We start from the raw sequence: 13,032 nt of genomic DNA, 5'->3' as shown, positions 1-13,032 counted from the left end.
TAACATATCTTTAGAAGCAGCAAAGGTGGAATGGATGCAATGAAGAAAAGAATTTGTGATGTGGAATTCATATTTAACAGGAATCTGGCATACAATTAATTGAATACACATGTTTCATAAGGCCCTTGCTTTCCAAGTTTTTATCATTATGAGAGATATATTATGACCCCGAAGCAGAGGAAGTGGAATTGGAGGTGGAAGAGGCCCTAAAATGAGATGAGAAGACCTGGAATCTAAACAAGCGTTCATACTCAGGAGAAGGTCTGACTTCAAAAGGTCTCGGTTTCCTTGTAGCCCTAAACCCTCCACTGAGACTCAAGGCTCTCTTCCACCCATCACGGGTGGACACCACCTCCCTAAGATGAAGAGTTCTACCTCAGTGCTGCTTGCATCTACTTCTACTGATGATTTTGGAGTTGCTCAACCCTTCTTGAGTTCCAAGAGAAAAGCACAAAGGTCTGGTCTAAATGCCAGCAGTACAGCTTTACAGTTTACCACCTGCTGCATCTCTGCGGCACCTGCGGACACCGCATCTGATGGAGACTGCGCTCATCCAACTGTCTCACCGGGGGAGATGTTTTGTGCCCACTGATGTATGGCCATCCCCACTGACATAAGATCAGCCAACTGATTGACCTCTTATGCCCAGAGATTCCTGCCTAAACCTGCTGTCCTGTAGCTCATTCTGGATGAGCTCATAGCCATGTTGATCTTTTGTTCTATAAGTTCTCCAGAGCTTGGTTGGTGTCCTTGATCCTGCTTCAAGAAATTTTCCTTACCACTACAGAGCAACGTGTGCTGAGTATGCAAAGACTTGGAGGCTCTCCAAGAATACAGGGATTGGGAGTAGAGGCAGCAGATGGTTCAAGCTTTACACAAGTAAGGCTAAGCCGTTCCCGCAAGGCTAAGCCATTCCCAGACCAAGCTGAACTTAACATGGCGCACATTATGCTGCTAGTCTCTTCTCCAGTATGATTTGCCACCATATTAGCGGCTGTTCATTTAACTCAAATGGGTCTACTGGAGTACAACATTTGGTTTCATCTAATCACTCAAGAGTCTGTGAAGAGTTACTAATTTAGGCACTGGGCTAAAGCCTATGAAAAATTTAGAGACACATTGTAAGACAATAAACTATACAAGCATGTAAGGTTTTCTTAGGTTTATAGGGTTAATTTATTTCTGACTCTGGGGCATGTTTTTTGTTTGTTTGTTTGTTTTTGTTTTTGTTTTTTGAGACAAGATCTCTGTCTGTCGCCCAGGCTGGAGTGCAGTGGTGCAATCGTAGCTCACTGCAGCCTTGACCTCCTGGGCTCAAGAGATCCTCCCACCTCAGCCTCTCAAGTTGCTGGGACTAGAGGCATGTGCCACCATGCCTGCCTGATTTAAAAAAGAATTGTAGAAACAGGGTCTTGCAGTGTTTCCCACGATGATCTCAAACTCCTGGTCTCAAGCAATCCTCCGGTCTTGGGTTTGTGTCTGTTTGTAGAAGTTTTCTCTTTTTGTAAGGACACAGGCATCAAGGTCACCACGTTCTATATGTGAAAATAAAACACATTCTAAGTTAGTGCTTTCGCAGAACAGAAGGTACACACTCTCAGCACCTGCAGAGGCATCTCAAAACTCTCTGAACTTCAAGTTCGCGTCTCCACATTAAAACAGCCTTGGCTGTCCTCTGACCCTCAAAAAATTGCATGGTGATCAGAAGAGACCATGTATTTGAAAAATCTTTTGAGCATTTCAAAGTGTTACACAACTATGGAGATTAGGCATCATGTGGAACTTTGTGATGTTGAATTTGGCGGCTCAGAGGACTGTTTCGTTTTCGCTTAGCTCTGCTTTAGAGACCTAACCTGCAGCTAGATGAAATGTGATTTCATATGGCTCCTCTCCCTGAATATGCATAATCCAAAGCAAACACACACAAACATGTACATTCTAAAAGGACTAGTCAAGTCCTAATACTGAAAATTTCAGAGATTCATGGCAATGAGCAGCATTTTAGTGGGTTAGCTGGTCCACCTGTCTATCTTATAGAGTGCAATAATCTGTTTCAAACACTAAAACGTTTGAATATTTTATGCACGAAATAGTGAACTGTAGTACCAACCAGACACCAACTGTAATAAATGTCCAAATAGCCTGTGTAACATTCCCACCTTTCCCCTTTAGCTTGAATGTCTCAAAACACATCTAAATCAATTTTTCTACTTTCTACTTGTTTTTTTGTTTGTTTGTTTGTTTGTTTTTGGTCTAGTCTTAGAGCTGAAAATAGCACCTTACTGACAGCCAGAAAACCCAGTGACACTACCCCTTTAAAGTTGTGACTCTTAGGCAAACTACTCTTTGGCCTCAGTTTTCCCATCTGCAAAGAGAGACTAGTAATAGCTGAGTTATCTCAAAGAGAGATAAGCAACACTGAATGTAATGTTACAATGATGTAATGAGATGGTAGACTGCCACCCCAGATGGTCAGCTGAAGTAAAACATATCTGGTTTCATATAATCAAAACATAGTGAATTAAAGGAACAAAGTTATTAAAATGTTTGATACATGATTAATTGTAATAGGACTAATCTTATAATTTTTCATCTTGTACAATATTTCTCAAACTTCCTTTTTATTATTGCCCCTGAAGAAGGCTTTTTAAACATTTTCTTCTACTCATCCCATTAGATTGTAAGTACCATGGATACACTTTACATCTGTTTAAGTACTGTCTTTCTGGAGGGCTATAAATCATTGTAATATCTAAGTTTTTTCACCTCCCCCACTAAGAACCAATTTTTGCTCCCTTGGGGGTAATTTTGCTATTGTTGAGAATGTACAGTCTAGTCTAAACTCATTATTGTCAGTGAATTACTATTTAGAGTACACTTATGTAGCACTTAACTATGTGCAGGTATATGCTGCTATTATCCCCATGTTACAGATGGGGAAACTGGGGCACAGCCAGATTAAGTAACTTACCCAGGGTCATAGAGCTGAGAGATTGTACCCAGGGAATCTGGCTCCTTAGAATTGTGCCAGGCTGCCTCCTATTTGTCGCATTTGTTTGAGTGTTGCTATGTGTGTCATAACAACCTCGGGCATGCTTGCAGTGAATACCAGAGTTCTTTTATCCTCCTGTTTCTGTAGTTGGGTGCCGAAGTGGCTTAGGGTGGTGTTGGCTCATAAAGACTCTTTTTTGATGGTCTGATCTTATCCTGCCTCATTTACGAGTCCAACAAATGCCCATTATGGAAGGACTTGTGAAGGGACTGGGGGAGGAGACACACACATAATACCCGATTTTCTTCCTGCCTTCAAAGGGCCAAATAATTTAGTTGCGCAGATAAAGCAGTTGGACATAGAAGGCAACCAGCACTAAAAGGAAGAGTCGTCTCTAAATCACAGGAAGGTACAGACAAAAACGCTCTTGAGGTTCTTGAGTGTCTCCTGTCCCTGAGGAGGTCTCATATCTTCTTCCAGTGGGAAGGGTCCCTAGTCTTCTCATCAGTCCCCTAAACAGACTGGTGACAGCGGGTAAATGAACAGTGAAGCCGAATCCCCTTCATACATATCTGTTCCTGTTTTCAGGTGATTGTACGTATGTGTCTGACACTCAGCAGTTGGTCAAAACGTGAATGAATGTTTGCTAAGCTCACAAACACTTTATTTGTTTTCTCTGATAAATGCCAGGAGTATAAAATGGAATGTAACATTTAATTTCTTAACCTCAGAGGTTGTGTTGCTCAGGGATATCTAAACTGCATTTTATTTTCAAAATAGAGCTTGTTCTAGTTGGTGTGTTTAAAAAGGATAACTCCAAAATATGCCCCCTTCTAAGGACCCCTTGGGATAATTTCATTGTCTTGGCCTCTGAGGGAGCTGTGTAGGATTTTTGAAATTTTATGTCTACCATTTCTCAAAGTCCTGCTGTGGGCAAAAGACTGAAAATACTGGCTTTGGTGCTAAAAGGGGAACGGTGATGACTCAGCCACTCCTGGCCTTTGAATGCTTCCAGTCTGTGGGAATTTAATGTAACCTCACAAGCTTCGAACTGATATCTGACAAATTTCAAGAAAAGTCTATTCCTGGTGACATTTTGCAGGTTCTGAGGACTCAGAGGGTAGTCAAATGCTTTCGACCATACTCATAGTTCGCTGTGTTCTAGAATCCATGTTTTAAATACCCTGGCCCTTCTTAGAACCAAAAGGCCTAGAATCTCAAAAATTCCAAATGACTAAATGACTTGCACGATAGTGCAACTTTATACCAATTTTCACAACGACTGCGTTAGAAAACCAAACTGTGGCCCAGGTTTTAAGAGGCATTGGTCCTTGTGCCTCCTAGGACAACAATGAAACAGAACTTCCTACCACTCTGTACTCACTAAAAATCAAGACACTCTCCTAAGAAAATCAAGCCACGGCGATCACCCAAGCTCTACATCCCAGGAAATTTACTCATGATTGAGCGTTCCTAGGGAACAGCAAAGGACTGATTCTGACTAAAGACAGGCGACTATAGAGGCTCAGAGTTAGGGCAACTCCACTTGTGGAAAAAGACTGCTTGGTAGACATGTGAGAGGCCTCATGAGTTGGTGACTGAACAAATCACAGGCGTTCCAAGTGCACTGGTGATGTGTTGTGTGGTTGGGAACTTAGCTCCTATGAGTTTCCTCTTCTCCATCAGCATGGCCAAGGCTATTTATGAACAGCTCTGGATATTCTAACACACTTGTTGATGCTCTTAAGGGGATCCTGTCCAGCTGTCCCTGCCAAGGACACTCCCATTATCACCAGGACCTGGGCTCCACACGCTCCTGCTTGAGGCTTGGGTTCTCGTAAGTGGTCTGGGGAATCCCCTGTGCTTGTCTCAGGGGTCCCAATTCTGTGCTGGATTTAACAGCCACTTCATTATCTCCCTAGCAATGCGTCCTTCCCAGTTCTATATAAACATATATCCACAAATAACCTAAGACAAATTTACATGTCTTCCTTTTTCTTTTTCTTCTCCAGAAGGAGGTACATTAACAGCAGAAGTAAAAAGCAATGCAGAAAATGAACCCTATCCTCGGGCAAACCTAGATCTTCTCGACTGTTGGACGTTGTGGGGACATTTTCAGGGAGTAGTCAGTCTGGCAGGATGTTACGTTGAGGGTCGAGTATTTAAATCTGTGACGCTACATGGGGGAAATAAACTGGGAAAACAGATTTCAAACTGCTGACTTCATTCTGCTGACTTCATTCTGGCTACGTTATACCACACCAGTAAAACCAGTTGGAAAAACAAAACTTGAAGCAACTTGACTGTCAAAATGACACCAAATTACAGCTGACCCGTTGGTTTTATCCTTTTTTAATAACAAAATCAAAAAATTAAGCACATACGTGACCTAACTGTTCTTCTAATATAAAAGGTTATTTAATAATAACCTAAACATTTTTCCATTACTGTCCACCAATTTGCTTATACAAAAATGCACCATCCCTAGCATCCTCTTACGCCATTTGCTTGTTTCAAATATTCTTTGATAGACTCAAAGGCATCAAATGACTAAAAGACATTGAAAAACTAAACACCGCCTCATATGTGTTTTTAGTGACAAGGCTTTTGTTCTGCATAACCAGCCAAGTATGCTGTTTACATCGTTTCCAACTGCCCCACATTTGTGAAGAAGTCAAGTTCTTGGTTTAAAATGAAAATTTGATTGGTCCTTGGCAAACATTCAAATCTTACAAATCATAGCCTGCTACCCAAGCCTAGCAACCATGATGACAGAATGATTAGGAACAAAGTTAGGCTCAGGAAGATGTGGCAGAGGAAGACTAACGCAAAATAATGCCTGCGCTCATAGGCATCGCTTTCATGATCTTCTTTCTGCCCACACAGGTATTCTTTCATCTTCAAGATTTGCAAACAGTAGCACGTTAATCTTCACAACGTCCTTGTGAGCTCAGCAGCTGGTACATGTTATATCCTCTGTATTAACGCTGGAAAGATGATAATGATGGTGATAAAAATTGAGATACATCAAACAGCGTCAGCACTATCACATCAAAACACCCATGGATTTCTCGGGTTTAAAAAAAGTGGAAACTGTCAAATGTATTCTCATCTATTTTACTATTATACTGTTGCTAAGATCCAACCAGTTTTGAAAGTCTAACACATAAGGAGTTGAATTATTGCATTGTTCAAAGGGGCAGAGAATTCTCTTGGGAAATCAGGCATTTATTTTAATTTTTTTTTTTTTTTAATGAAAAACACTAGCAGAGTTGAGTCCAGAAATGTTCTCTAGACTCCACTGGGTCTCCTGTCTGCTCTCCATCCTAGTGTGGAGAAGAGGTGACATTTGCCTTAGGAGAGGCAAAACTCCTGGGAGAGGGGAAGGGCTCAAGCCGGCCCTTGGCAGGGGAGGGACCTTCCAGGTAAATCAGACGGCTACTGCCTTGTACCCGGCCCGGAGAACGAAGGACCCCAGGCGAAACTCTTCCTGCCTTTGGGTCTTAAACGCCCATGTAGTCCCCCCTCCCCCACAAGACCGCGGCACACAAATAAAATCAGCGTGATTGTGGTGATTAAATCTGCCCTGGGAGAGAAGAGGACTCGGCGAAGGGGCCTAAGTGCACGCTCTTAGACTGACAGGGAGCGTTTCTCGGAGATTTCTCCCGTGTTTCAACAAGTCATTTGCCTCGTGAAAGGGGGAGGAAAAAGTGAACGGGCTCCGGCCGCCTATACCGTGCCCTTCGCAGGTCGGGGCCTGTGACAAGGCTCCCTGTGCTCCCCCGAGGAGCCAGGCACTGGGCCGGGGTAGGCGATTTGTAGTGAAGACCTGCCCTGCACCCACGAGGGGGCCCAGCGCTGAGGCATCCTCACCCCCAGCAGCCCCCAGGACTCTCTCTCCGGTCTCCCCTCTCTCCCATGCCTGCGCGCTGGCACACACCCCGGCTCAGCAGGCCGCTTTGCTGGGATCCCACGCGAGGCCTCCAGCCTCGCCGCCCGCACCCGCTTTGAACACCTTTCCCCAGTGGCGTCGGCGGAGGCGGGAGGGTGACCCCGCATTCTCTTTCCTTGCGGGCGGGGTGCGGGGCCGAAGGCTCCCAGCCCCTCCGAGGAGGAAGCGCGCCCGGAATGGGGGGCGGGGAGGAGAGAAAGGGGTGCGCAGAGCCAGAGGGAGGCAGAGGGCCCCGGAGGGAGGAGAGGAGGCGGGGAGGATGGAAGGGGTAGGAAGTTGGGAGAGGAGGGGTAGGCGAGAGAGGGGAAGGAGGGAAGCGGGAGGGGGGCGGGGGAAGGAGGCGCGGCCGGAGTGGGAGGAGGGGAGGCGTTGCCCGACGCGCCCTTTCAAGTCTCCGCGCTCCCCCCGGCGGCGGCTGCCCGGGGGCGGTGGCTCGGCGTCGCCTCCCCCGACCGCCCCCTCCCGGGCCCCTCCTCCGTGCCGCGGCCAGGCTGCCCCGCCGGCGGCGCCCTGGAAATATGAAGAGACGCTGCAGCTGCGGTGGCGGTGGCGGCCACTGCAGCTCGGAGCGGCGCACGCGGCGGCCGGGGCGGGACGCGGGGCCGGGCGCGGAGAAGTCGGGGCGGACGGCAGAGAGGCCGGGACGCGGACCGGGCCGGGGCGCCCACAGCCGCCCGACGGCGCCCAGGGAGCGCGCGCCCCGCAGCCCCGCGCCTCGCCCGCCGGGCATGGGGCGCGCCGCAGCTGCCTGAAGCCCCGGCCTGGCCCGGCGGCACCCGGCCGGTGGCGGAGGGCAGAGCGCGCGCCCAGCTGCCCGGTCACCAAATCGGAGCGCAGCGTGCGGGAGGGCCCAGAGCAGGACTGGAAATGTCCTGGCCGCGCCGCCTCCTGCTCAGATACCTGTTCCCGGCCCTCCTGCTTCACGGTGAGTTCCCGAGGGCCACTGGAGCGCTCCCAGACGGAGGGGGCAGCCCGGGCGCCGCGGAGCCCGCGGAGGCTTCGGGTCTGGATCGCGGCAGGGTCTACACTGTCCCCTCGGCGGGGCGGATCCGAGGGGAGCCCCGCGCCGGCTGTCTCAGCCCTGGGAGAGGGGGCTCTACCCACTTTCCTAGGCTCGAAGCCCTCTACCCCCGGGCGCCCGGAGCTCTTTGCTGCGCGAATGTTCTTTTTGGAAGGGTAGAAGCTCTCGCACGCAGACACCTTTTATGTCCAGAATCCATTGCATCCAGTCCGAGGGAAACTTTCGTCCACTCTGCTGGATTTTCTAACTGTACACTGCCATGAAATCGTCGGCTCTGCGAGCCTTTTTCCAAAATGTCAGAACGCAGCAGGCTCTTGATGTGTTCCAAGCTTTTAGGAGAGTGGAAAGAGAAACTGATCATTTGGGAAGTCACATCTGCCTGCCTTCGGAAAACCAGTGTTCGTTGTCTGCCTGCACTTTGCCTCCCGATTGAGGCGGGGTTGTGGGGTTTTCTCCCAAGTGGACTGCTGCGTTCTCTGGGTGTAATTTTAAGAAACAGGGGACTCCTGTTAGCCAAGATTTAAGCATTATAACCAGTCTCCTACGGTGCACCCAAACTTGACGCCCCATTTCCTGGGCTTCCTGTGCCACTTTTCCCCAGAGGTTCTAGTAAATCTTTAGCTAGAGAACATCAGCCCTTTCAACGGGTTCCAGAAATTACACTGAAAACACCAAAACAGAATTTCTTTGGGGTGAACAAGGCAGGTTTTTATGGCGCGTCGGGTTCATAATCCTGACAGGCCGTGGCAGATCACGTCGTGTTGATATGGGTGTCCTGAGCAAACTGTCCCTAATGGTCAGACACCTGACATTTCAACAGCATGACTTCACAGCTCTCCTTCCTCAAGACCCACCACAGCCACCCCAAACGTGCAGCGGGCTCCAGCTTCAAAATGCATGGTAGCCAGGACTGAAAGTCAGGCTGAGGACCTTCCCTCCGGAGGGTCAAGGGATTGTTAACCCACAAGCCACCGGGATGCTCTTTTCTTTGTAGTCCTGCCCCAGGTGGATGGCTTGCATAGCTCCACAGTCTTTGTGAACCTGTCTGGCTGGGCCAGACCTGTCCAGTTGCCAAGGTGTACTCAGAGCCCCAGTGATCCCAGAATTTTAACAGTCGGGATGGAAGGCTTGCAGTTCGAGGGCAAAAAGAGAGAAGGTATAATTATAGGGTTGGACTCCTAGGCCCATCTGCTTAGAATTACAGAGCAGTTTTAATCTTTGGCAGAAACATGAAACAAATCAGAGCCAATGAACAGATCAAACAGCAGCTGCCACACACACAAGAAAAAAGAGAGAGATGAAACAGGAAAAATTGTCCCCCTTAAATTGTTGTAATATCTGTGAAGAAAAAAGATAGTGTGGTCAAATGATTTTAAAATTTAAAAAATTACTTGAAAGCTTGGCATGAACAGCATTTTGGGGGGGTAAAATAATTGCCTTTTAAACTACAAAAGTGATCCTCAGAGATGCAACCTAGTGTAACTCTGAACATGTTCTTCCTCTTTTGAGAGGTAGGAGTTGTAATTACACTTCCTATTTAGCAGTCCAAACTGGGGTAGTAATGGCTGACAGGTAACAAGAGCCCAAGTATATCCTCAATGGGGACAGGAGCCCCAAATTTCCTGAGTTTGAAAATGTGCATCTGGAATCTTCCCTGACTGGGGATCTCGGGGAGGAGGGCTCCCCAGACCCCATGGTGTTGGGAGGGGGATGGGGAGCAAGGAAATAACTGGGAAGAGTAGTCTGAGCATAAATGGGAGCACAGTGGAGCCAGACCGTGTGCGTGCTGGTATATGTGTGTGTGCATGTGTGTGTACAGCTCTGTGCATATGTATTTTGAAGATAAGATAAAAAGGGAGGTTTGCAAAGTTGAGTTGGATGACATAAATAAACCTATGAAAAGTGATCCAATTTCAGAATGGATCTGCAATGGCACAGTTATTAAAACTAAAGTTGCTCAAAGATCTACTTAGATCCAGCAGAGAGTATCAGACTCTAGTGCAGAAAAGAAACAGAGGAGATCATTGTTCAAGTTATAAATCCTCAGGATTTAAGAAAGGGTCGCCATAACTAGCAAGGATCATGTAAAGCACCAGAAAAGAATGGAATATTCTTCCTTTCCCCTTTTCCCCACTGACATCTACTTGATTGAAGTAGGTTTAACAACAAATGGGTATTACTCAACCTAACCAAGGGAATGGTTTGCTGAATATGTCCTACTCAACTGATAGGCGCTTTGCAGGCATTTAAGAATTCTGTAGTAACAGATGGAGCGTGATCATATATTTAAATAGAAGTCACAAATCTGAAGGCAATTCTTGAAATCTTCTTAGAATGGATTAGTGGTTCTTTTCCTGATAAACAGGCATTTTATTTTCCTAACCATAGGATACCATTTGTCTATTTATGGGTCAACTTAGTAGATAAAAGCATTTGTTCTAGGGTGTTGAATGTTTCTGTGACAAACTTTAATAAATTTAGTTTCACACATCATTTAGAGATGATTTGTTAACACCACCAAGTCAGGTTAAGAAGTGCAAGAAGTGCATCCTGTGTGAGGATGAGGTAGATAACCATTATGTTTGGCATCCAGTCTTTGTTCAGTTTTGTGGCTACTTCTATTTCAATTCACTGCAATTTATAAATCACCCCTAAATCCTATCACTGAAATGAGGCTCTGGCAAGACTTGAGCCTGTTGTTTATTTAAGACTGCAAATGTGGTGCGAGACCCAAGTTCAAAATTTGATGGCATAAAAGTATACATGTCAGTTTTCCTTTCCTCCTCTTCAGATTCTGAAAACAATTGCAATACTTAATCCAAATAAAGCCTATTTAATGTCATGAAGGTATGCAGCTGGAAGACGTCCATTATCACTGTTTTCTTTGCTTAGATAAAAGCCGCAAAAGTTTCAGATGTCAAATGCTAGAAATCATTCAGCTCCAAAACACAGATTAGCATGAGGTATCCAGAATAATTGTGGCTGTAATGCCCCAGCGGAGTGCCTGATTCGCTTTGCTAATGGAAACATTTGGTTTTCAGTTTTGGAGCTGACGTTGGGAGATGTTCTGTTCCCACACCCTGTTTACTTTTGTAGAATTCGTTGATTTTTCTGAGAGGTGAAGGCTCTTTCAGCTCTCCCCTTTCATTAAAGCATATTCTGCCAAGACTTTTAAAAACTTTGCAGGTTGCCAAATGAGAGTTTAACCGACACAATGTGAGGAAACATTTATATAGGGTTAAATAGAAATCTTTGAAAAACTATTTTACTAAGGACAGTTTTTGTGGCCAAAAAAACATTGTCTTTCGTGCACTTTTTTCCCCTCTCTTAGTCATAAAAAGAAAATGAGATCTTGAAAAGAAGCATGACTTATCTGTACCCAACAGGGGCAAGGGTCTTAGACAGATGTTAAATATCCTCTTGTTAAATACATTGACAAGCCAATTTCATTCTTTTATACTAGCCAAGTTCATTCTTTTTCCCCTTAAATGAGAAAAGAACTAAATATAGGTGGGTGATATGTCTGTGTAATTACATACTACTATTTAGGGACAGACTGATGACAATATAATCAATCAAAGGGAGGCATAAAACATTTCAGACCAGAAATAGAAGATGATGTGTTAGTGATTATTGTCTACATCGGTTGAAAGATACACAGCAGGGCATGTCTTCAGTAGACTCTTCCCCTGGAGTTGAAGTGATCGCAGGGAAAACCAGGAAAAAATCCACTACCATCCTCCAAGTATGAGTTCTTAATGGCTTGGTTTTGTGGACACAGGCCATCGCTTAGTCCTCGCCAATTTGGGAATAAAATTATTCTGGAAAGTCATGTGATAGGTACGCACATCTCAAGGTTGGAGAAAGGATATGGTGTCACCTAAAATTATCAAGAGTATTTTGTTCTGCAGGGGCTTTCTGGTTTCATTCATTCAGCTAACCATTTATTCAGTAAGCTCAACTAGGAGGGCCTACTACGCGCCAGGAGCCGCCATTTGCCAGGTCCAGTGGCTGAAAGGGAGTAAACTGAATGTAGAGCCTCACAGCTGAGTGGATGGAACACTGCAGTTGATTGCACTATTTTCCCTGCTGGGAATCCCACAAATGTGCACACACACACACACACACACACCGACACACACACAGACACACAGACACACACACACACACCGACACACACACACACACACAGACACACACACAGACACAGACACACACACAGACACAGACACACAGACACACAGACACACACACATGCAGACACACACACACACACACACAGACACACACACACACAGACACAGACCACAGACACACACACACACAGACACAGACACACACACACAGACACAGACCACAGACACACACACACACACAGACACACACACAGACACAGACACACACACACACACAGACACACACACACACAGACACAGACCACAGACACACACACACACAGACACAGACACACACACACAGACACAGACCACAGACACACACACACACAGACACAGACACACACACACAGACACAGACCACAGACACACACACACACAGACACACACACACACAGACACAGACACACACCGACACACACACACAGACACAGACCACAGACACACACACACAGACACAGACACACACACACAGACACAGACCACAGACACACACACACACAGACACAGACACACACACACAGACACAGACCACAGACACACACACACACAGACACACACACACACAGACACAGACACACACCGACACACACACACAGACACAGACCACAGACACACACAGACACACACACAGACACAGACACACACACAGACACCCACAGACACACACACACACAGACACAGACACACACCGACACACACACACATACACAGACACACACACAGACACACACACACACACAGACACACACACAGACACAGACACACACACAGACACCCACAGACACACAGACACACACACATGCAGACACACACACAGACCACAGACACATACACACACAGACACACACACACACAGACCACAAGTGTGCTGAAGAGGCTGGATGTGACT

At 46.3% G+C, this 13,032-nt stretch overlaps 1 protein-coding gene across 3 annotated transcripts in view; it reads left to right on the top strand.

Moving 5' to 3' along the window:
* The first annotated feature begins 7,461 nt into the window (after positions 1 to 7,461).
* The window catches only part of APCDD1 (APC down-regulated 1), a 35,450-nt gene continuing 29,879 nt past the window's right edge, over positions 7,462 to 13,032 (top strand). The window contains exons 1-2 of one of the 3 annotated variants that reach the window (XM_030926215.1): positions 7,463 to 7,520; positions 7,717 to 7,869. In XM_030926215.1, coding sequence (XP_030782075.1) covers positions 7,463 to 7,520; positions 7,717 to 7,869 — 211 coding nt within the window. Of the gene's footprint in view, positions 7,870 to 13,032 lie in introns of all 3 variants that reach the window. The other 2 variants (XM_030926214.1, XM_010373430.2) reach the window with 2 other exon arrangements.

Source organism: Rhinopithecus roxellana, chromosome 21, assembly GCF_007565055.1.
Source record: "Rhinopithecus roxellana isolate Shanxi Qingling chromosome 21, ASM756505v1, whole genome shotgun sequence".
Classification (NCBI taxonomy): Eukaryota; Metazoa; Chordata; class Mammalia; order Primates; family Cercopithecidae; genus Rhinopithecus; species Rhinopithecus roxellana.
This window is presented reverse-complemented; position numbering and strand designations above follow the sequence as displayed.